The sequence below is a fragment of the Apodemus sylvaticus genome, chromosome 3 (genome assembly GCF_947179515.1).
Source record: "Apodemus sylvaticus chromosome 3, mApoSyl1.1, whole genome shotgun sequence".
Lineage (NCBI taxonomy): Eukaryota > Metazoa > Chordata > Mammalia > Rodentia > Muridae > Apodemus > Apodemus sylvaticus.
This window is the reverse complement of record NC_067474.1, coordinates 143,783,589-143,808,635: the sequence shown is the minus strand read 5'-3', so window position 1 is coordinate 143,808,635 and position 25,047 is coordinate 143,783,589. Positions and strand designations below refer to the sequence as shown.

The window sequence follows — 25,047 nt, the reverse complement described above, 5'->3', positions numbered from 1 at the left end:
TGCTTCCATAGTGAGGAAGTGGATGGATGGATGGACGGATGGACGGACGGATGGACACACAGCAGAGAAGCCACAGTGAGAAACATGGAATTGCAGAGTCTTTCTTTTATTGATGCTTAGTTTCCTGGACTTTTGGCCCCAAATGGGAAAAAAAAAAAAGAAAGCAAATTACAAACAACATTGGCAGTAGGATGTGACAATGTCCCTGGGGAGGGAAGGTGAGTGGAATGTGGCAGGCCAGTGAGGGGGCCAAGGTTTAGAGTCATGTGCCTCATCAGATACGGCCGAGATGGCAGAACGTCCAAGCTTCTCATGCAGGCAAAGCCTCAGGAAAATGAATGCTAACATACAAGGACTGAGGGAGCTGATCCCAACAAGTCCCCCTCACGCTCAGTCTGATTCCACTGTGCAGCAACTGGGTTCGTCTGACCTGGTGGTCTGGGAGAGGGATGACAGGTAGGCCAGCCAGTGAGCACTTAGCACTGGATCAGGGAGCAGAGGGGAAAGGCCAGAGGCCAGGACAGCTGACCAGACACTAACTCCGTCCTACTCTAGGCCCCTACTCCAAAGCTGTGCCACTCCAGAGCCCAGGATGGTCAAGCTCTGTCCCTTCCTAGGTCAGGCTAGGAAACACTGCTAAGAGAGGAGGAAAGGAGAGGCCCACACCCCCTGGTGTGCTCTACTCCCTTAGGTAGGCTGGGTCATAGCATCCTTGAAGCTGTCATGGTGACAAAGTCCTCAAAGCTGAGCCGGATGTTGCCCTGCACGGCGGTATCCTTTTCCCGGAAGGCCTCAGTCAGCACCTGCAGCTGTGTGCACACCTTGATGAAGCAGTCAAGCTGCATGGAGGGGCTGGCAGAGCGCGGGCAGTGCCGGGAAACCAGGAGCTGCGTGAACTGAGGGCTCAGGTTGTAGCCCATCTGCGACAGCGCTGGAGAGGAAGGCACAGGAAGAGACCTGCTGATGGGAGCACTTCACAGGAAATGGAGCACTAGAGCACAGCAGACCAGGGGCTCTGGGGAGAGCAGCTCAGAAACATGAGGACAGCGAAGTCTTGGGGAGCCAGTCAGGAGCACAGGGGCTTTCTTCAGATGTGCCCCAGCTCCCATCTCTTCACTATCAAGGCTCCTGAGATGCCAGGGAAGCCAGTGGTCTACCTGTGACCCTTAGTCCTAGAGAAGGGAGTGTGCGCCACTAACCACCCTGATGAGCCAACCTCAGAGGGTGCAGCTCAGCACAAGGTCAGGCTGTTCTGGAGGCAGGGTTCTTGGCTCCCCACTTACCTCACTAGCCCCTTACAGCCATTCATGCAGGGATGGTGCTTAACCTGTGCTCTAACAAGGATTAGAGGCAGTCATGATGGCACTTGCACAGTACCCACACACTGTCCTGTTTTAAAGAAAGGTTACATCCCCCCTATGAGGCCCCGGTCTGCATGCCACTTCCTGTCTCCACTGAACTGCCTCTGCCTTCTCGCATTCCTTGCCTGCCCAGAAGCCTTCTGAGCTCCATGCACTGTGAGCCCGAGCAAGGAACTAAGCTTCAGTTTTGCCACTTGTAAAAGGGAGACCAGAAGGGATCCTTCACCCATCTGTGTGGAATGGCGAACAGGCCCGAGCCCTCGGGAACCTACTGCGATGCGTATCCCAGTGCCGGGCATGGCAGACATTGCGTGCTAATGTTGTTGTTGCTCTGGTTTCACCAGCTTCCATGAAAGAAGCTGGCAAGGCAGCGCTCAGTACTGCTCAAGGCAGCGCTCAGTATTGCTCAAGGCAGCGCTCAGTACTGCTCAAGGCAGCGCTCAGTACTGCTCAAGGCAGCGCTCAGTACTGCTCACCCTTCCCTTCCGGCAGGGCAGGCATGGTGAACTTATCACAACCACGGCCTTCTGTCTGACTGAAAGGCGTGGCCTGCACAAAGGACCTGGACTCATCTCTGGGCAGCCCTTTCCCCACTAAGATGATGAGATTCCTCACTGGGTGCTCATAGACACATCAGCCATCTGTCCCTGTAACCTACTGGCCTTAGCGCAGGCTGCAGGCTTGACCTACAGAGTCAGACTGGAGCCAGCTGTGGCACTGTGGCCCCAGGCCCTCACCCACCCGCAGCTCTCAGAAGGCTCTGGGTCTGAGCGGAAGAGAAATGGCCTCTGGCCACATGACAACAGAAGTGAGCTCTGAAGCACAGCTCTTTCCATGTGGTGTGCTGGGACAAGAAAGGGCCACACTGCTCTCCAAGGTCCCATCTCTCCGCTGCCAGATGCCACTCCGCACTGTCTGCAGCCCTGCCACCAGAAGGCCAGCACTGAAGCAGACAGTGTCATCTGACCCTGAGCTGGCTCAAGGTCCTGTCCAGGTTCACAACAGGGGAATGCGTGGCAAGGCGGGCATGGGCACCGACAGGGAAACCCTTCAAGGCATTTCAAGAAATGAAAAGGAGTCCAGCCGGGCCAGAGGCACCGTGCCCACAGCACCCTTACCTTGCTGCAGCTCTGTGGAGCTAATGGATCCCGAGCGGTCCCGGTCATACTGCTGAAAGAGGTTCCTCCACTGCTGGAGGAATTTCCACAAGGCCGAGAAGCCAACGACATCAATGCGGCCAGACTTGGTCTTGTCAAACATGTCTGGTGGGAGGAGGGGAAAGAGGAAGGAAGGCTTTAAGACTGGGGGCCACAGGGCCACTGACCCTTCTCCCAGGGTGAAGCAAAGCCCTGTGACTCAGGCAACTCCAGCACCAGCCCTCCCCAGACACTCAGCCCTGTCCCATCCAGATTCTGCAGGCTGGGGGCTTAGCTCCAAGACTTGGGTTCAGGCTGACCCCTTGCCTGTAGTTTCTTACCAGGAGAGGGAGTGTCTACCTGCAGAATGGGAAACTGGACCAGCCTGTAACTTAGCAACCTAGAACTTGACGATGGTCCAAGTTAAGGAGCACGTATCATGAAGCCAGCTTCCTCCTCAGCTAGTTCTCTTCAGACTGAGCACCTGCACACTTCTGCCAACTGTCAGGCAGTCTGACCTGGCTCGAGCCTGCATGCTCGAGGAACTGTGTGTGGAACTCACTTATCATCATGAGGCATGTCTCGTCATTGAATGAGGACCAGTTGGAGTTGACTAGGGCCTGCTTCAGCTCCTTGAGGGAGATATAGCCACTGTGATCAGCATCCACTGACTGGAACCAGGAGTAGGCCTCAGGATCCACGTTGGGGGGGACACCACCTGGAGAAAGGGATGTGAACCATCAGAGTCAGAACCAGGTCAAAGGAATGCTGGTGAGCCACTCCGGGAACCTCCTCTGGCCACAGGCTTTCCCTTACACTCTCGTTAGTTTTAATCACCAACTTAACGCAGCCTGGAGTCATCTGAGAAAGGAGCCCGACTGAAAGGTTCAATCGCCCAGATCAGTCTGGCCTACAGGAGACTGTCGTGATTGTTAACTGACATACGAGGTCCAATCTGTGGGTGGCACCAGTCCCTCTGAAAGTGTAAGCCTGTAAGGAGGCCAGCAAACAGTGTTCCTCTGCGGTTCCTGCTCCCTAATACTTGTCCTGACTTTTCTGAGTATCAGACTACAGCCTCTAAGCTCAAGTAAACCTCTTCCTCCCCTAACAGAGTTTTACCACAGCCACAGAAAGCAACCTCAAATGCCTACCCACAAGGCCTCACGATCCGTTCTCCATGCCCTTCCAAGGGAGGCCTGCAGTTGATTTCTACAGCAGGGGCCTGCAACACTGAGTATTATCCCAATAGCTTCTCTACTTGATTTACATGCCAACCCCCAATATAGCAAGAAATCTCTGTGAATGGCCTAAGGGACAAAGAGAAGCAGAGGCAGGTTGTCTTAGCGAAGGAGGGCTGACAGGCCACACAAGGGATCTCTTCACATAAGAAGGTATCAGAAACAGACATGTGCAGTGTGGAGAGGCCAGAAGAAAAGGTTGCCTGACTGAAGATTTAGTATAGGAAGCCAAGCAGGCTTGCCCACTTAAAACAACAGTGCACTGGTTCCTGTTTACTGTCGACTTGAGGTACCTGGGTGGAGAGGCCTCATCTGAGGACTGCCCAGACCAAAGCTAAGACACAGGTCAGTGGAGGAAAACAAAGGATACTTAGCGTGACCACAAGCGGGGAGAGCGGACTGCACATTTTCAGCCGTACAGAGTCTGAGAATCAGTTTTTGCAGTGGAGAGTGGGGACAGGAGGGTCTCATGAAGCCAGGCCCAGAAACTCTTTTTTTTCTGGATAAACTTTTTTGAAACTGCAGGATGGAAGAGAAGTCAGAATTATGGTCCTGGTTTTAGAGTGGGAGATTGCCTTTAAGCTTAGCCTGTGGGCACGTCTGTGGGACACTGCCTTATTGGTGGTTGATATAGAAGCCCACTGTGGGCAGTGCCACCCCTGGGCTGGTGGGCCTGTGCTTAACAGAGGCATGGGATGGGCAAAAGATGAAGGCAGGACCAGCTCTCCTCCTTGGCTTCTGCTCTAAGCTTCCTGCCTTGGTTCCTGTCAATGACGGACCAAATAAACCCTTTCTTCCTCTAAGCAGCCTTTGGTCATGGTGCTCATCACAATAGAAACCAAACTGGAGCAAGCAGGGTTACTGGGAAAGGACAGCCACCACCGCTGGCAGCTAGTTTCTGTGACAAGCCTGGCTATGTGTTTCACACAGAAGAGCTCGGCTTTAGATTCAAGTCCTGACTGGTTTTTACTAGTTGTGTAATTTCGGGTGAAATAAATAATTTTTTAAATGACAACTTCCATATTTATAACATGAGCCATGTCCAAGGGTGGCAGGAATGAATTTTGTGAGACAACAGTAAAACGAAGTCTGCAGCGCAGGCTAGAATGGGGGAGGGGAGGGACGGTTTCCGGAGGGTATTTCAGCTGTATCTGAGGATGAGGCGCTGGGAGGACGGAAGGAAGGCGGCAAAGCATTCAGCATCCTGCTGGATGGACAGCATGGGCTGAGCCCGAGAGGCCCTGGGATCTTCCTGCGGGCACAGCAGTACCTCTGAGGTGAGCGCTGCCCTCTGCAAAAGTGGGTCTCCACCTTGGACGTGATCCCGGGGCCTTACAACAAGTGACACCACCGCCACCGTGGGGCATCAGTAGCTCACTCGCTCACTCCAGGAGCTGCTGGCCACCCTGGACAGGAGCAATGCAGCCTGGGAGGAAGCAGCCAAGAGGAAGGCTGAGCACGACCCGTGTCCCTAGAGATTACTGGGGGTGGGGACCAGGCCTCAGAGTCAGGGCTCCTTCCCCTCAGGCTGCCTATGAGCTCAGACACAGTGTTTTGGAGGATATGGAAATCCAGTGCAGAGCTGCTGAGCCGGAAGCTAACAGCCAGAGCTTGGCTCTGAGAAGACAACCGCCACTGGCTGGCAGTGCTCAGAACCCCAGAGGTCTGGGCATCCCCTGGGGCTCCCCGCCTGGGCCCATCCACTCAGCTGCGGCTCACTTCCTAAGCACGATGTTCCCGGGAGCCCTTCTCAGGGCCCAGGCGGGTCCAGGCCACCTCACTGGTGCTCAGCCTCCTGAGAATAGCCACTGTGGGGAGAAGCTCACTAAAGAGAGTCCCAAGAAAGCAAGGACAGGCACCCCTCTCCCCTCTGCTCTTCAAGCTCTGCCATCCTTGTCCTGCCCACACCTCCCCTCCAGTCTGCATCTTCCTTCCCTTCTCTTCTACCCTCTGGTTTGCCACAGCTGCCATCACGGTAAAAGCACATACTCTCCAGCCATCTAACAAGTCCTCTCATAAGATGCTGTCTGCCTACTAAAGCCAGACGCTGTGCTCAGTAGTAAGCTGCAGCTTCACATTTAACACAGCCTGTGAGTCTATAACACTACCCCTATTTTACAGAGGTGGACACTGAGTTGTAAAGAGGCAGTCTGGTCAGGTGAGTGAGTGAGTGTCTGACCTTTAAAGCTAAGCTTTCATTAATGACACCATTTTTCCGTCCTTCAGATGAGGTCAGCTCCCCCCACCCCCATCAGCAATGGAGTTTCTTTTTTTTTTTTAAAAATATTTATTTATTTATTATATGTAAGTACACTGTAGCTGTCCTCAGACACTCCAGAGAAGGGTGTCAGATCTCTTTACGGATGGTTGTGAGCCACCATGTGGATGCTGGGATTTGAACTCATGACTTTTGACAGTGAGGTATGCTTCAGGGAAGACAACACGAGTGGATGAGGCGTCAGTCTTCCTGAGAAGAGCCTGAGGAGGCAGCCGCAGCCCTGCTAGCTTCTTACTCTATCCCGGATGGAAAGCTCCCTCAGCACTGACCCAGAATGAAGACACTTAGAGCAGAAACTCAGCCGCTGACACACGGGGAGAGTGATCAAGCAATAGAGAAGCTTGTGGAAAGCCGAGAGGTCTTTAGAGATGTTAGCCCAAAAAAGCTGAAGGACGAACTTCTCATTCTGCCAGTAGAGACAAGTAGGCAGCGAGGGGCTATGGTGTCAGAGACCAGGACACCTGCAGATCTAAGGAAGGATAAGGATGGGATGTGGACCAGGTCTGAGGTTCTAGGATTGGGTTCGGGAGCTGGAGATCCTACTTACCCTGTCCATAAGGTCCAGGCTGGGTCCCATACGGAGCCCCTGGAGGTAGCTGGCCATAGGGATCCCCTGGAGGTACACCACCATATGGTCCGCTTGGAGTTCCAGAGGGGATTCCTCCAACACTGGGGTATCCATAGGGTCCTCCAGGGGCAGGAGCTCCATAACCACTACCATACTGGCCCCCACCATGGGGAGGTCCAGGATAATAGCCACCAGGGGGTGGTCCAGGTACCTGTCCTGCAGCTCCTGGGAAACTCTGCAGGAAGAACAGACACAGCAGGATGGTGAGCACAACCACAGCACAGCACTGCCCAGCTACAGTGCACCCACACTGGTGTCCTTACGACTGATTCTACAGCTGAGGCTGGACTTTCAGCGCTTTGCCCAGGTGGCCGTGAGGCTTCCAGGTAAGCTACCAGTTACCCAGGGTCATGCCAAGGCCATGCGGATTCTAGGCTGGAATTTTGTCCTCCTGAGTCCTCTTTCCTGCACAAAGGTCCTACAAGGTCTGGGTTCACGCCTGGCTTGCGGCTTTATCCCTAGCTTTCAGTTTACAGCAGATGCTCAATAAGTCCTTACCTGAGCAGGTGAGTGAGCCAGGCAGACTGCTCACCTTTGGGACTCCCACCTCCACCCGCAGACCTCAAAGCACAGTACAGCCTCTGCCATATACCCTGGTCCTCATCGGCCACCAGTGAGCAGCCACAGCATGGGCCCTGCCCAGCAGCCCTTCCTTGCTTCATTAGCTGATGAGGATGCATGAATATTCCCTGTCCTCAAGTCTCCGAGGCAGGCAGAGCCTGTCCCCAGGGCAGTAGGTACAATGACCAAACACCACAGTTCAGGTTTGTCCCCCACCAACTCGTGTCACTAATGCATTAAGGATGGACAGAATGACTTCCTCTTGGCGTGGGTGAACAAGATACAACCCAAATCTGACTGCTCCACTCTCTTCCTCGGCCTTTTGTGAGACCCTAACGAAGAACAGTTAGTGTATTACAAACAGGATGTGTACTTTTGGAGAAAGTATACAAGTAAGTCATGGAATTCTATAGAGTCCTTATAGGACAGAATGAAAGGAGGTTTGCTTCCCCCTAAAATAAAATTTTCTGGGGCTTGTGAAAGGAAGTTGAGATTATTTTGAGATACTGAAGGATAAAAAAATATCAAAAGCTTGTCCAGTGAGTTGGATAGCTCTGGGTCTGTGCTGTTAAATAAGCGTCACTCTGCTGTAACTAGCATGGAACATCGAGCGGGACTCAGCGGGGGTGGGGGGTGGGGGGTGGGGGGTGTAAGCTATAAATGAACACAGGTTGGTATTGAAGTTTGTAAATTCTTTAAAAACAGATGTATATCTTTACTAGAGTAGGCTAGTGGTGCCAAGGACCAGCCTGGACTTGGGAGAGGGACCTGAGGAAGGGGTGAACGGGAGTGGGGAAAGAAGGACCTGGAGTCAATGATGGGTGCAGGCGGACAGCTCAGCGTTCTGCTCTCTAATGCACAACAAAGCCTGTCTTTTTGTTTGTATAAGCTACTTCCCTAGGAACTGCATATCAGTTCAATCATCTATTCCAGGTTCTCTTTGGATTATCCCACTAATCAGCATTTTAATGACCTTAGCCCCTTGACACTCAGCAGGTCCTAAGTGGTTCACTGGGCACAGTGCTTATGGCTGCCAAGCCTAGACATAGAGACTACTTTTAAGTGAAAGAGTTAGCTTTTTGTTTCCCAACTCTTTCACTGTCTAAGCGTGGCCAACCTAGAATGTGCTCTGTAGACAGCCCTTGGATTTAGAGATCTGGATGGTCCTGTCTCCTGAATGCTAGCTAGGATTAAAGGTGTGAATTACCACACCTGGACCTAACCTTTCTTTACCTTGAACTTCCTCTGTCCCAGGCTAGATTTACTAATAACCATGACCTTATGTAGGGAGTCGTATTCAAAGCCAAACTAGAGTTGTTCCAAAGATGCTTATAAGAAAGACTGAGTGTTAGACCAGTCATGTTCAGAGGTGCTAGACTCCAAGGGGGTTACACAGACCAGTGGAACAGTGAAGAGCATTGCACTGAGAGCCTGATCTTAACCTTTTGAAATTGATGTTCCATAAATAGAACTGCTTCCTCTAAAGCAGTGAGCCAATCCTGACGTTCCCTGTCAATATTCTGGATCATGAGTACTATTGACACATTTTGGGGTAACTGATCTACATGATGTGCTGTGTCAATCTCTTTAATCAAGGATGTAGTGGATAAGGCAAACCTAGAAATCACACCTATTAAAGCCATAATCCCCAATATCAAGGCTACAATAAAGGCCCTATACAGTTGGATAAAACAGTCTGTGTATCTAATATGATAGGAGCTGTGAACTGACTGCTTGAGCTTCAGGTTTCCCTTGTTCCTTGATGTAGTACAGAAAAAGTACTGTGACACATGCTAACACAGGCCTCAGGTTTGCTTATTGGCACCTCAAGGGAGCAAAAGAGTTACCTCATGTGTGGCAGTAAACAGCCTAAACAAATCTGGGTGAGACAGGTAATCTCACTTAAGAAAATGTGGCTGCATCATGGGAAAGGCCCAGTCTAGAGGATACCAGGCACTGGCTATCTCTTTTGGCAAGGAAGGCTTTTCATAAGTATATTTACTATCATTCAGCTGAATCTTATAATCGTGCTCTGAACTACTGGCAAACAATCCATGAGCTTAGAAGCTGTTACACTATGAGGGAACTAATGTACAGTTTTAGCCTTAAAGCCACAACTAAACCATAGAGGATATCTTTCCTAAGCTGGTTGACAAGAAAGTTTAGTGGGAAGTGGATAATTTCCTGTATGGTAATGAGTGGCATTATAAAGCTTTGGCAGGAACAGTTTTAAAAACCATACATCCCTCTTATCTTGATGGGCACCATCACTTCTTGTCTGGACTGGCAGAGAGAGAGAGAATCAGCAATCAATGTTTGTTCTTAAAGAGAAGGCATCCCTGCACAGACATCCCAATCAAAAAGCAAACTGGCAAACAGACTGACCCTAAGTAAACTTATCATTTGTCTTTCTAGTTAAGAACTAGATTCCTCTCCAAGCATATTGGTATTGTAAGTGGTGACCTTCATAAGTTCATAGCGTCAGGATTTGGGATGAAATATTGGCAGCAGATTAATAAGCTAAATAAGCAGTTGAAGGCTGAGCATACCAATAGGAAGACAAGCAAAAAAGTTAAACACAAGATGTCCTACCTTGCACGCCAAAAGCGAAAGCATAGCCAAAAACAGATGTTGAGCAGTAGAGGACAGGTGATTAGCTGCCACAAGGGCTTCTGATTTTTGGGTCAAAGATTTGACCCCAAGATGGAATGCTACCATCACATGTAGATGCTGCACTCGCAGTGGGTCTCTCCTGAGGAGTAAGTCTTTCCTTGCCAGCCAGCAGGAGATGACTGACAACTTACAGGACCTCCTTTGTTTTATCAGGAGAGTCAGGGATTTCTGTTTGCATTGTTTTTGATGACTGTTTGCAAAACTGAGTCTTCACAGGAAGCAGAGGCATCTGTCTCTTTTCTCTCAGGTGCTGCCTCCTGGTTTTGGGGGGGGGGGTAGGTACAGCCCAGGGTTTGCTGAGTTATTGGGGAATCAGACTAAGTTTTGGCATCTTTGGGAAAAACACAAGCATAGCCTCACCAGATGTCAAAAGGACATCCTGGCCTTTCTATTCTTCCATTAATAAGTCTCTCCATTTTACCATAGGCAGGGTGTCTCTGACCTTACAGTCCAATGGTGTTCCATAGGGCTTAGGCCTTTGAGTCTTTGTTGAGATAATTTAAAGTAAAAGTGCATGATTCAAAATGTGATGTGGAAAATAGTATTTGAATTCTCCTTCCTGTAATTTTATAAGTTGAGATTTTAGCATCTGATGAGATCTCTCAATAACTGCCTGTCCTTTCAGATTATAGGGAATTCCTGCAGTAGGAGTAATAGAGAAGGTTACACAACTACCTTAAGACTCTGCCTGTATGAGCAGGAGTATTATCTGTCTTTATATACAGAGGAATCCAAGGTAAAAGAAGCAATAAAGCCTATGTTGTATCTCATCCTGAACAGCCTCTCCTGTCCTGGCAGAAGCCATAATTACATGGGAACAGGTATCCACACAGACATGAACATACATACGTCTTCCAAAGAAAGGAACATAAGTCACAATCATTTGCCGTAACGAGCCAGGCTTTAGGTCTCATGGAGCATTCCCATGGATGAAGTAACATGGTAGGGACAAACTGGACATTATTTTACAATCTGCCTTGCATCTTCCCGGATTAGATGAATGATAGCTCAGCACATGGACTTTTGATGATGTAAAGTGTGAGAGGCTTGGGCCTGTTGTACAAGATCTACAACTACAGGAGTGACTATCTGTGTCAGGGAATCAGCATTCTGATTTCCTTCTGACAAGGGACCAGGGAGATTAGTATGTGACCTTATATGAGGTATAAAGTAAGGAAATCTCCTATTTTGAACCAAGTCTTCTTGCAAATGTTGTAGTAACACATTAATTTGACTTTTATCTATATTAATTATAGCTGTTTCAACATGTGAAAACAGCCTAACTACATATTATAAATCTACATAAACATTAATAGGGGAGTTTTCACTCATTTCAAAAGCCCAGATTACAGCTGCTACATCAATCTTTTGAGCTAACTTAAAGTTAAACCTTTTTGAAAAGGACTTTCCATTTTTAACTATAGCTGCTAAACCATTAGAAGACCGGTCTGCAAAGACCAAGTCTGTCTGTTCAATAGCACTTGTTCTATAACTAGTAAGAAATATAATCTTTTGAGTCTTTAGAAAATATAGTAATGGATGTTTAGGCAAATGAAAAGAAACATCTATGTAACTTGCTATACTAATTTGTCAATCTTCTGAGAAGACCACCGTCTTACCACTAATATCATACAACCATCTATCTGAGCCTTGTTTTTAACTATTCCTTTCTCTCACTATCCAGTTTTTTTTTCTACTGATCAAATCACATCTCCTTCCTTAACATCTTCCTGACTGTCTCATTAGTGCAGCTACATCTGTTCTTCAGGTCCATGGAGCCCCCCCATACAAGTCATACTGAATCCTTATATTTTGCATACTTGAGAAATCCTGCAGAGAACAATTCTTACACTAATATATATATATACATATTCAATATATATATATATATATATATATATATATATATATATATATATATATACACATATTCTTGAACTCATGTTTTCAGAGTTCTTTCCCACAGCCTTAAGGGCTGTCCTGAAGGTCACAGCATTACCATTTTTCTCAGGAACATCAGACATACTGTTGCTTCCCAGAATCGTGCCGTTTCAGATTGTCACAGTCATTAACCTTGGCAAGGGGAACATTCCCCAAAGGAGGAACATGATGTGAAATATGTACATCATCATGGAAAGAAGCCTTACTTCTACAGCCCTGTCAGCACTTGAGAAGACCCACGTCCAGTGGCCCTGCTCCAGGAGCAGGAACCATGTCACACCATCCCTTCTGCAGTCATGCCAAACCTGGCATAACAGGATATCATTCATATAGTGAAATATGTTAAGTATCAAGCCACTTTTATCCAATAAGGTGGAATCATGGCAGGTATTGTATACCTACTGGCAGCTGGCAAAGTACTTTTCTTTGGAAGTGAGATAGGTGCCTGTATGGTCTGTCTAAAGTCGTTCCTGGATTAGCTGATGCAGTGAAGTTTGTTCCCATTCATTGACCATTGATCTCCCCAATGGGGGTGGGGGGGAACTTCTATCCAAGAAAGTTTGGGTGGATATTTCTCATGACCTCAAGGACAAAGGACATTCAGATACAGAACTGTCACTACCCTATTGAGACAGGGGGTCTCCACCCCAGGGAAGAAAGATAAGGTTAACATAGAAGAATGAAAAATGGCAGCTTGATTTTGGAAAACTATTACTTTTGTCACTAACTCACTGAAAGTCTAAAACTGGGGACTGAGTGTGCCAATTAGAAGGCCAGGGTTATTTAGCTATAATAGAAACGCCAGCTGCTGTGTCTCTAATGCCCTTCATGGGGATTCAGTCATACAAACACCAACTGAGTCCATTGTGCTCGGAGGAATCAAGTTCTTGGCTTAGCAACCATTATCAAGGGTCTGTGGGGTTGCATACAGAATAATAATCAATTTTGTTAACTTGGAATTCCTTGAAGCAGCTGGGAATAAACTATAATCTGACTAGTGTGATCTGAACCAATGGCATCTGGAGGAAAGAGCAAAGCCAAATTCCTTTTATAGTCCAGTTTGATTTATCTAAAGTGAAGACAAACATTCTCTGGAAGGGATTCTCACACATCTGTGGGAGCCTCTTTACCTCTCCTACTACATCTAATTTTATGTCTAACTATAGGTAAACCTAATCTAAAATTATTTTTGGTAATCAAATCTCTTTGTTTAGGTTTGGAACCGAGCTGGGTGGCATGCAGCAGAGGCACCACCACAAGGTGTGGAAACTGATTCCAGACTGTGTCCTCACGGAGGCAGCACAGGCAGAGGGCACTGGCACCACAGGCTGGGGATCAAAGAGGGTCTGCTTGTATCGTCAAACCACACTTGGTGCTCAGTCTTGTGTTCCCCAGACTGGACTGCCTTCACTGTCACCTTGAGATGTGCACTGACTGGCCCAGGGTAACCATTTTCCCATCAGGTCCTATTTTAGGAAGGGGTTTCCCACACTGGTGTTAGCAATAAGTTTTATTTACACTGTATTTGGAACTGTCTTCTTCCACATTTGAAACCCAGAGGGCTGCAAGGCTGCTGCAGTGTCTCGGCCTAGAGCCCCTCGGTGCCAAGGCCTTTGCAGGCTTTTATCCTATCAGTACACCATGGAAAAGATTAGCAAGAACCCAGTGAAGAACAGGGTTTTTTGTTTTATTTTTTCAAGATGGTTTCTTTGTGTAGCCTTGGCTATCCTAGAACCAGCTCCATAGACTAGGCTGGCTTCAAACTCACAGAGATCAGTCTGCCTCTGCCTCCTGAGTGCTGGGATTAAAAAGCTACAGGACCACTGCCAGGCAAAAAATGTTTTTTTGTTTGTTTTGCAGTCAGAATTGTTTGTTTTGCATTTTTCTGAGCTAATGAAAGGTAAAGTGACAGTAACATCTTTATTATCTGTCTGTTTTTCCATAGCTTGCTGTGTGGATGACCAATATGGTTTATAATGGGCTCTGTAGACTTTTGTCTGATAGTGGGAAAGGACCCTAAGGAAATATTAGGATCAGGAACTTTGTAGCCATTGCAGTAGCAGAAGGTTCAAAAGCTGCTGAGCCTAGGTTCCAATGTTTCCTTGTCTGACTAATTGATCATAAGTAGCTGTGTGTGTGTGTGTGTGTGTGTGTGTGTGTCTGTGTACACATATGTGTGCACTTCCCTGGGTTATAAGCAGCAATGGACAGGCATTTGCTCATTCATTCCTGGAGCCATTATTGAATAGTGGTAAGGATTGTTTTAATAAGGGTCTGCCAATCAAAAGGTATCACTTATATGTATTTGCAATAACACCACTACTCATCTAGTAAAATGGTTTGAACCTCATCCTCTGTAACAAGTTTTGTGAGATCTTTAGGTGGTGAATGGAGCCCTTCCTGGGCAGGACTTGGTCCTAATCTAGACTGGAAATGCAGGCACCAGTTCTCCTCCTGAGAAGCTTCTTATTATAAGGCCAGGTCATGGGTGTGGGTAATTTATTATATTATCAGTTGGCAGAGGCAGTGGTGATGCAAAAGATTCACTAGAAGACATTCCTGGGATACCTCCTTTTCTTTGGAAAGCTTTATGGCTAAACCAAATGTCTTAGTTGTACAGAGCAATATAATTGGTTGCCAATTCTTTCCCAAGACTCCTGAATCATAGGAGTGTCCTATGGTTAGGATACCAGAGATAATATATCTTTTAGTTTATAAAACTGCCTCAATTTCATTTTAGCTCCAATCCCTTTAAGTAAAGTTTTCAATTGCTCTGTATACCTGTGAGCCTCAGGAGACAGAATTCCTCACAGTAAGAGCAGACTGGGAGCCAAAGAGAAAAGACAGAGGCAACAGGCTTTTGGGAAAGCCTACTTGCTCCTTGTGACTAACTGAGAAGTAGAGCAACACTTGGCATGATAGAGAGAAAAAGAAAAGACAGTAAGCATGGGTATGTATGTGCCCTGCTCCTGGGACCTGCCTACCAATCTAGCCAATCTGAGACATCTATTTCCCTTGTCCTTGGGATCTCTGCACCCTGCAAGCAGACAAGGAAGGAGCTTTGGGGAAATTCCATTTATTTCTTTCTGTTTGGGGGACCAAGATGTCCAAAATTAAAAATCCTTTTTTCATAGGGCTCTTCGAATGGTCATGTGAGTATAGATCAGTCAATCACGTTGGGGGCACAAACTTCATCACTAACAAAGTAGGTTAAACACATCACTAACATGTACCTATAATCCCAGCGCTCAGGAGTAGGAGGCAGATGGGATCTCTGTGAGTTCGAGGCCAGTCTGGTCTATAGACAGATTTCCAGGACAGCCAGGGCTACACAGAGAAAACTTGCCTCAAAACAAACAACAGAACAACAACAACATTACGTAATAAGGAATGAAAATGGAGTAAGTCCTGTTGGAATGAGTGGGCAAGAGCCCATCTGTGGTACCCCACCTCTCCCAGTGTTTTCTGTGGGAACAGAAGGTCTTTGCTCTTTATTTACTGAGCAGCACAGGAAAATGGCTCAAGAAGGAAATGAAGGACACTTTGTTTTGTTTTGAGACAGGGTTTCTCTGTGTAGCCCTGGCTCTCTTGGAACTCTCTCTGTAGACCAGGCTGGCTTCAAACTCAGAAATCCGCCTGTCTGCCTCCCAAGTGCTGGGATTAAAGGCACACACCACCATGCAGCTCTTAAGGGGCACTTTTCTACAGAGATCTTTAGCAGGGTTTTATAAGGAAGAAGTTATTTCATTGACCCAGAACAGTGCTTAAAACCTTGCAGAGACACTGGCTGCTTCCAGCAAATAACTACAATGCACATGCATGGTTCTGCGTCGGGGCATGGGAGTGTATAACTTAAAAGTAAGGCTCTGCATTTAGCTTGGGTTATAAAAGCTGACTGCATGGGGAATCAAGGCAGGTAAGGTTGGTTACATTTCTCTCTTAAAGGGAGGTTAAACTTACACAGGCTGAGTATCAGTAGGACAGCAGATCGAGTACCCAGTCTTCACTGATCTCAAGGCACATTAACTTCTCTGCTAGGTCTAGGAAAAGTTCAGTCTCTCTGAATCAAGGAGGTATTTTCAGGAAGAGGTATTTTCAGGAAATGTATCAGCACACTGAGAGCTCACTTACCCTCACTAAGCCTCAGGAGCCTTAGGTGACAGTGCCTGCCTCACACTGCCTGCATGAAGCCTAATGGAACAAGATCTTGACAAGCAGTAACTATTAATGACAGTGCCCCTCTAGAGGAGAGGAAACCTGAGTTCCAAGAAGTCACACACAGACTGTGTGGAGCAGGGTGCACAGGCTAGATCCCTGGAGGAGACCTCCAGCTTTTACAGCTATATTCCCTCTCCTGTCTACCTCTGTGCACTACTAGCTCGAGGCTCTGGAGGCCCAGAGGGTCCCATGCCCAGTCCCTACATGAGTTTGGAAGAGCACAAACCAAATAAACAAACAAGCATACACAGTGTTCATTTATTTTTGTGCATTTATCTATCCCTCTCCCCCAAAAGTTGCTTTGATCAAAGCTAGTAGTGACATGCTGGCCTTTGAAAGATACCGAAGTGCTCTCTACCAAAAGAAGCAGAGAGGGGCACTATACACACAAGAAGAGAGGCAAAGCAGACTTGTGAGTGAACATGGTGTGGTCAGGGAATGGCACAAGCACACTGTGAACCCAGAAAGGAAGGCCCGTCATACCCTCCCTGACCAAGAACCACTCTTGCTGTTTTTCAGTTGGTGGGTGAGCTATCCATGCCTGTCCAATGCCTTCCTCAACCAACAGCAAGTTCCTGGGGCAGGCAGAGCTTCTTTCATCATCATCACCATCATCCCACCACCACCATCATCACCCATCCTCATCCTCAGGCCCAGCACAGTGCCTGGTACCTGTAAGCCTCCTTATATAGTGCTTATGTACAAATAAGCACTGCTCTGCAGAGTTACGCTGGAGAAAGCAGAGCACCACAGAAGGGTTTCCAAAGGAGGAGGGATGTGCTGTGAGCCTTGGTTGGAGAATTAGCCAGTGTGGGTTTGGAGGATAAGCTGGGAGTTGGGGGGAAGGCAGCAGCCCAGATGCTGGGCAGGCAGGGCATGAACCAGACAGCAGACGCAGGGATGGGAAGAACGGGTGGATTCTGAAGCTATTTCAGAGATAGACTAGACATGACTTGGCAACTAATTGGATTAGGCAAGAGATGGGGGTGGGGTGGGGTGAAGAAAGCCAAGTGTTTAGAATGACTCAGGGTTCAGCTTGCACATGAGGTATGAAGCAGAGCCATCAACTAAGGCACAATGGCTGGGAGGAAGCTTGTGTAAGGCTTTGGGCTGGTCCCAGGGTCACTGAATTGTAAGTTAAGGTCTGATCCAGAAATGAGAAGCAGATCTTTGACTCCGTGTTCCCTGCAGACATTTTCTAGCAGCATTTCAGACCCATAAACACAAACTGGGGGTGGAGGGCAAAAGATAAAGAGTTCAGTAACCATGGTTTCTGAAGCATCACAGAAAAATTATCTCTAGAGCCTATTTGATAAAAATAAGCTATATTTGGCATTTTTCAGGGTTTTGAGGTTCTGTGAGGTGCTTTTAAGTTAACTAGCTTTTGCTGGCTCCTTGATCCTGAGAGCTAAATACGCATCCCCATTTTAGAGATGAGAAAAATGAAGATGCCCAATGTTTAGTATATTTTAAATCATGCACCTAAAACAAGAAATAGACTCAAAACAGCATCTGCACACTAGGGCCCAGCATATGTCTGGCCCAGCATATGCTAACACCTGCCAGGTCTCATGGCTTCCCACTGGACACAGGTAGTGGGAAAGGCTAGAGGGGATTTTTCATCGCACAGGAGAGAGAATCTCACATCACATTCTTCTTGCACTGTGGCACCTAGACCTCAAGATAGTTGAGGTCAACCTCACAGTTAACAGTCTCTATGTGTACTCCTGCAGGGACAAGAGAGCGCAGACCCTCCTGATTCACAAAGTCCTGCACTCTTTCAGCTCCAAGGGCTCCTTCTTCTACCTCCGAGCCCTTGAGAGGCTGAGGTATCAAAGCAGGTCCATACTGACTCCTCAGGAGGAAGAGACTGCACTGCAAAGGCAAACCTGCTCAGAACTACCTTCCAAGTGCCTGATGGGAGAGGAAAGAGCGTGAGCTAAGGGGTTAAACAGCCACAAGAAGACAGAAGGAATAGTCTGGCAATCACCAGCAGAGCCTTCTAACACATTTAAAGGACAGAAACACGCAACCAATGAACAACAAGCCAAGAAGTGTCCCAAGACTTTAATTATCAGACCTCTGTGCTGACACTCCAAAATATTTTTTCCGGCTTTATCTCCCGAACTGCAAACCTACATGCCCAGCAACCTCCTGACCTTCCCTCCAACTTTATGTGTCTTTGTTCTGTTCTCCTAGTACCTCCTGCCACCAAGTCATCCAAATCTAAGCCTTCGAGACCTCTCAGGGGCCTTCCCTTCCTTCCTCTGTCACCAGAATTAAACACACCAGCCATCATCGGCTTTTGTTGAGAGGATTTCTACAGCTTTAAAACTGCCCCTTGCCTCACCCTCTCCCCTTTCCATCCCTTCTTTCTGAGGGGCAATTGTGACAAATCCTTTCACCAGCTCCCCTCCCTCAACACTCTCAGGAGGAAATCAGTCCCCTCAAAATGACCTACAAGTCCCTTTGGGATCTGGCCCTTGCTTACATATCTGGTCTCCTTCTCTTGTCTCCTGGCCCCTCAGCATTAAAACCAGACCAATCTTAAAACTGCCCCCTAATATTGGACTTTCTTATTCTCTAAACAAGCGCTCAGGTAATTCTGATACAAACAAGCCACTAAGAAAAAAGTACTATGGAACGCACTTTCTTGCTTGCTTCCTGGTCTTTGTGAGATTATTTCCTTAGCTCCGATATAACTCTGTTCTTCCTGCCCGACCCCTGGGCTGCCCTCCTGTATTATCCGAACGCCATAAACTCACTCCGACTTGACACTTACAGTCTACATAGCTGCACTCCTCTCCCATGCGGAGTATTCACTACATGCCACATTTGACACTTTCTCTCTTCACAATAAGCTTGGTGTAGGTACTGCTGTGATCTATTCCACAGAACAAGAAACGGAACTTCAGGTCTTCACAACAAATTTCTGTAAGCAAGCTGGCAGAGTAGGGATGTGCAAACCAACCTCTCTGGCTCAGAGACCAAGCTCTTAACACGGAGCTCCATCAAGCAGGTCCCGCTGAACCAATGGTACTTGACCTTGGCTACTCCAACACCAAGGCAGCCTGGGCCGGAGGCGATGGGAAAGGGGAGGAACTGTGGCTCCCACCAATGGCTGCAGTCCTCCAGAAACACCCAGTGGGTGGGAGGGAGGCAGCACTGCCTGAGCCTTTGCATGACTTCAAACAACCAGTTTTCCTTTCTTAGAACCCCTGGGATGAGGAGGCGGACAAGCCTACGGTGGGGATAAAAGCTATATTTCTTCTTCTATTCCAGACATTTTCTCCTGGGGCTCCCTTTCAGCATTCTGCCCGCGTGGCATGGCCAAGCAAGCATTATGGCAGCAAGTGTCACCACTATGCCACACCCTACGCACCGGGAGACAGGCCGTGCAGAGCTCCCTACATGTTTTGCTCCATCCCACCCTCTTGCACCCTTTCCACAGGTCCTATTTCTCTTTTTGTGGTAAGGGAATTAAAGCCCCTAGCCCTTACATGATGTAGCCAAGGACATGTAACACTTATTAAGTGGGTAAAGCTGGATTCTAGCCCAGGTCTGTCTGTCACTGCTTCTAGAGTGTATACAATCATGTATTCATGATTTGTAAATCATATACAAATGTATTAAGATGTAGATTACTGGGGCAAGGAGGATGCTCCATCAGTATACTGTTTGCCACACAACCAAGACAGCCTACTTGCATGGATTCTCAGCATCTCAGTAAAAAATCCAGGTGTGGCAAAGCATGCCTGGGGAAGCAGAGGCAATGAGGATCACTGGGGCTCACTGGCTAGATAATCTAGCTCAGTAAGTTCCCTGCTCAGTGAGAGACCCACACAGGTAAGCACACACACACACAGCTCCCTTATGATTTGGGGGTTGGATCTGTGCTGTCTAAGCAGGCCTTAGATGAGACCCAAATCTGTCCTTTAAACAAGTTCTCAGGGAATTCTGACACAAACTGGCCACTGAAACTATGGAATATGGGAATGCTTCCCCAACCTGAGCTCCTCTCGGAACACCAGCGTGACACAGAAAATGAGCAGACATAACACAAAGCAGATGGGGTAGGATGCTCCCTGGTTAAGAAAGTTTTTAGAAATATGACGTATTGTATGCCTTTCTGGAAGATTTACAGTGAACACTATCAGGCTGTATTAACAGAGAAGTTCCCAAACTTGCTTAACCACGGAATCCTCCTCTATTAACAGTACCCATTCACATCTCACAAAACCCAGCAAGGGGAATGGAGTCTGGGGTGCACGGCTGTGATACTTCTTCCTACTCTGAGCCCACACCGGCCTGCTAAGTATGCAATAAATGGAATTCAAAGCTCTAACCCTGGCCTCACCCTCACTTGCTATGTGTGACCTTTAAGCCTCTCTGGGTTTGCTCTTCAGCTGTAAGTCAAAACAGTAAGCCCTTCGTGCCTACAGGGTCTTCTTATGGGCACAATGGGGGCCCAACTGTTGTATAGGAGCCAGCAGGATGACTCGATGGGTAAAGAAGCTTGCTGCCAGGTCCAAGAAGTTTGATCCCCAAAGATCCACGTTAGAGAAAAAATAATTCCTGTGCATGAGCACATGTGTAGCTGCCCCCTACACACACACACACACACACACAGAGAGAGAGAGAGAGAGAGAGAGAGAGAGAGAGAGAGTAAACATAAGAAATGCTGTATTAACTTCAGAGCTTTAAAGATCTTTTGATCTGTGACTATAGTCAATCAAAGCTTGGTTATATCCCTTTTGATTTTGCCTTCCATTTTCCTTACATGAGATTAATCTCTTAAACTACTCTGTGATCAGGGTGATTATTTTGTCTAAATTATTTTGAAGTGAGGGGCCTACTTTGAAAAACTGTAACAAAGTGATTATTACAGCTTACTGTATAGGATAACATATGCATATACAAATCACATCGTTCTTCCTAATAACTCTGTGAGGGGTGGACTCTAGACTCTACTACCTGACCCACTTTATAAGAGGAAACTGGCTCAGAAAAACGACTTAAAACTCATGTGGCAAAGACACGGCTCCACTTTTAGCTCAAAAGTTGCATTTAACCATCTTGCTGTCACCTAACTAGTTTTGGCTACAAAAATCACACTGCAATGATGTTCCTGGCTGGTTCAAAGCAGTCTGGAAAGTAAGAAAGAAAGAAGCATTTGCAGACAACCCAGGTTCTAACCTTGGCTCTGCTGCCTAACTACCTGATAACTTAGATAAACTCCGTATCTTCTCTGGGTTTCACTTTTCCTACGTGTGAAATGACGCTGGACTACCGTGAGCGGTGTGATCTCACTTCTGGCATCTCCTACCACTGATTGTCCTGATTATTCTGTCGCAGTATGCCGCGCTGAGTGAGTAGGAAAACTTGTTTTTACCCTACGCCCCGAAAGACTCCGAGGGAAACAGAGCTCTAAATGCCTCGTGAGCACAGAGGATTCCGCCCCACTGGAGACCTGAGATGTGCACCCTGGTCTGGTCCAGCCCGGATCTATTCAGTGCAAAAACACCAAAGCCAGGCTCGCGCAAAACAACCCCTCCAGTGGTCCTAGGTGACGTAAAACGAGCGCGACGGACTGGCCCTCCTGTTTCTCGCTCACGCAGGGCCTAAAGTGAACCTTTGCGTAGAAAGGGCGCGGACCAAGGGGGTAAAAGAGTCGAGTATGGAGAGCAGTACCGGACCTGTAAACAAAACCCAGATATTGACGCAAGGGCCGCTAACAACTCACCTGCCCGTCTGGATAGCTGGCCATGGCGGTTATGACATCACACCATTGGTAGGTGGAGTTTCCTGCTCTCAACACCTCTCCTCGTTGGAGTTTGGGGCGGGTCCGCTTGTGATTGGATAGACAGGCTGTCAATCTTCCAGTCAACAAACGGAAGTCACAGGTGGTGGGCTGGTACCTAACTGCCGGACAAGAGGAGCGGAGGGCCGGGTAGGAGTGTCCGGAAGTATTGCTGGCGGTAGTGGCGCGTTTGTTTTTATTTTTCGTGACCTGGAGCGGACCTCGGACCTGGTCAGCTGTAGTTATCGAATAGGGAGACTCGGTCAGTTGTTTCTGCAGTAGCCATATTATAACCTGGCAAGTCGGACGCATGTTAATTACGTCACTTTCTGTGATCACTTTATTTTTTAACTCCTAGGGGGTTGCCATGGCTACTGAGAACTAACCCTCTCCCGGAATGCAGGTGCCATTTAGAACTTGGGTGCTAAACAGGTCTTTGGACAGTGGAGAAAGGTCAAACCGCCAGAGTATATGGGAAATTAAAATAGCATGGTGCTTCTTTCCTTATAAACGGGGAAGGTGGGGCTCAGAAAGGCAATCACAATAAGCCTAAATTCACAGTGAGTTCCTCAGCAAAGTAAGGCCTTGAGCAAAGTAAGTGGATGGCTTGGTTTCAACAAGGAGGTTTTATCCCTTCTGTAGGTCAGATTCCAGCTCATAAGTTACCAGCATCCTGTACTTGTCTCTTGGGATGTAGGTTCTAAACTTGTTTGGATGCTTATTTGATTAGTTACGGTCCCAGGTGGCTGGGCATGGTGGCACATGCCTTTAGTCTCAGCAGGCAGAAGCAAGCATATTTACATAGACAGTTCCAGGCTAGCCAGGGCTGCATAATGAGGCCCTGTCTCAAACGACAACTACAAAATCTCTCATGTGGACAAGAATTGTGTCTCGTTTGCTTATAATTGTATTCCCAGTATCTACAGAGCCAACACTATACTTTTTAAATAAAAAAGTCTGAGCTGTTATTCAGTCAGGTACTTTCCAAACCCCAGTGCTCACTATAGTACTGTCTGTAGGACAGTCTGCAAAACACACTCCTCATCCATACCTGTAGAGGAAGACAAGTCTTTTCTCTCTCCAGGCCCTTAGTGATCTGGCCCAGCCTGACCCAGTCAGAGCCCACTGTCTTATTTCTTGCTGAGTTTCTCCCGTCAGCATTCACGTTAATGAGCAGACCCTGTTGTTTGTTTTCTTTTTAAAACAGTTTCTAGCTGTATGATCTCAAACAAATCATTTAACCTCTCTGAGTCACAGTTTTCTCTGAATACAAGAAACACTCAGGGTTACACCATTCATACATAAATACCAACGGCCTCTCACATCCAGTCCTGCCCCACCCTCCCTTTAACCCCCCTCATGGATCCCAACTCATTAGCCACTCAGTTTCCCTTTCCCCCAGTACTGCCACTGTGTGGGAGTCTAGCCCGGTGTAAGAATTCTCTGATCATTTCCATAAAACTCATCCCTTCTGTCTCAGAAAATCTACACAGTTGCTCATGTAAAAGACCCAGGATCATCCTGTGTGTGTCTCCACATACCCCCAACCTACATTTGCTTTTTGCTTTCATTAAAAAATACACACACACACACACTCACACTCACACTCATCATCATCATTATCATCATCTGGTTTTGCTCCATGTTCCAACTGTCGCTCGACTCCAAGCCCCCTCTGTAGTCTGGCCTCACCGCCAATGTCTTTGTATTGAATTCCAGCACTGCTCCCTTCTCCACTGAGAAGCCAGAGTGGGCGCCTTAGAATGTGAATTAAATCTTGTCATTCTCTAAACTCCTCTAAGGTGGTCTCACCACCCTTAATACAATCTAAACTCATCCTTATGGCTTTATTGACGCTCAGGACCTAGCCCCAGCCTGTGACACCAGCCTCACTGATGCCATTGCTGTGCTTGTCACCAAGTTCACTCCAGCCACGCTGGCCTGGCCTCCAGACCTTCGGATTTGCCCCTCTCTTCATTTAGATTCCTCTCCCCTTCATTTTCCACTGTTTTCTTTCTTGTCATTCAGGTTCCAGTTGATACACTACCTTGTGGGTGAGGGCATCCTCAACACTACACCTAGGATAGCTTGTCTTTCAAGTACATCCTGGTCATCAGGAGTACCACTATATCTCATTTTATCATAAAAAGTCCCCTTTTAGGATTTAGATGCACATCATTAAATATATATGCTTATTGCAGGATTGTCCTATCCTTGTGTGAAGATTTATTTATAGTTATGTGTACTTACGTGTTTCTGTGTATGTACATGTGAATGCAGGTACCTGTGGAGGCCACAAGAGGGTGTCAGATCCCCTGGAGATGGAGTTTCAGGTAGTTAGGGGCCAACTGACCTGAGTGCTGGGAACTGAACTTGGGTTCTCTGGAAAAGCAGCAAATTCTCTTACCTGTGAGGTATCTTCCAGCTCTTCTGTTTGTACTTACTACCTAGAATCGAGCCCAGCATGAACCAAGTTTTAATGTTTATTATTATCATGCTTACTAGCTATGAGACATTGCGCTAAGTCCTGTTTATTGTTCAACTACAGCACAGTCTTTGAGATGAATGTTATTACTTATTTATAGAGGAGCGGAGGACTGGAGACAATAAATGATGTTCCTAATATTAAAAACATAAATTGGGGGGGGGGGCCTGGAGAGATGACTCAGCAGTTAAGAGCACTGACAGCTCTTCCAGAGGTCCCGAGTTCAATTCCCGGCGCCCACATGGTGGCTCACAACCATCTGTAATGAGATCTGATTCCCTCTTCTTCTGGTGTGTCTAAAGACAGCTACAGTGTGTGCATATACATTAAATAGATAATTTAAAAAAGGATAAACTGTGACCTGGGACATGATGCATGCCTGTAGTTTTGATATGTGGGAGGCTGAGGCAGGAGGATAACTGCCTCATGGCAAGATTATGTCTCCAAAAACCTGCATCTTTTTGGAGCGATGGCTCAACAGCCCTTGCCGCTCTTGCAGAGGACACAGGTTCGGGTGCCAGCATTCACAGGATGGCTCACACCGTTCATAACTTCAGTTCCAGGGAGATCAGTGGATTTCTTCTGACCTCCAATAGCACCATGCACATGTGGTACACATGCATGTACGCAAGCAAGACTGTCATACACATAAGATAAATAAATATAAAAATATTGACAGAAGCCAGGATTTCAGGCCAAGTTCAGAATATTTTAACAACTTGATGCTA

The 25,047-nt window shown here is 47.3% G+C and overlaps 1 protein-coding gene across 1 annotated transcript; it reads right to left on the bottom strand.

Annotated features, from left to right (window-relative positions):
* Nucleotides 1-85: 85 nt before the first annotated feature.
* Nucleotides 86-21,858, bottom strand: Pef1 (penta-EF-hand domain containing 1). Its single transcript, XM_052177507.1, has 5 exons — nucleotides 21,778-21,858; nucleotides 6,561-6,816; nucleotides 3,060-3,215; nucleotides 2,480-2,623; nucleotides 86-931 (listed from the first exon to the last, which is right to left on the bottom strand). Exons 1-5 carry the CDS (start codon nucleotides 21,799-21,801, stop codon nucleotides 702-704), a joined length of 810 nt encoding a protein of 269 aa, XP_052033467.1. The 5' UTR covers nucleotides 21,802-21,858; the 3' UTR covers nucleotides 86-701.
* Between the last annotated feature and the right edge of the window lie 3,189 nt (nucleotides 21,859-25,047).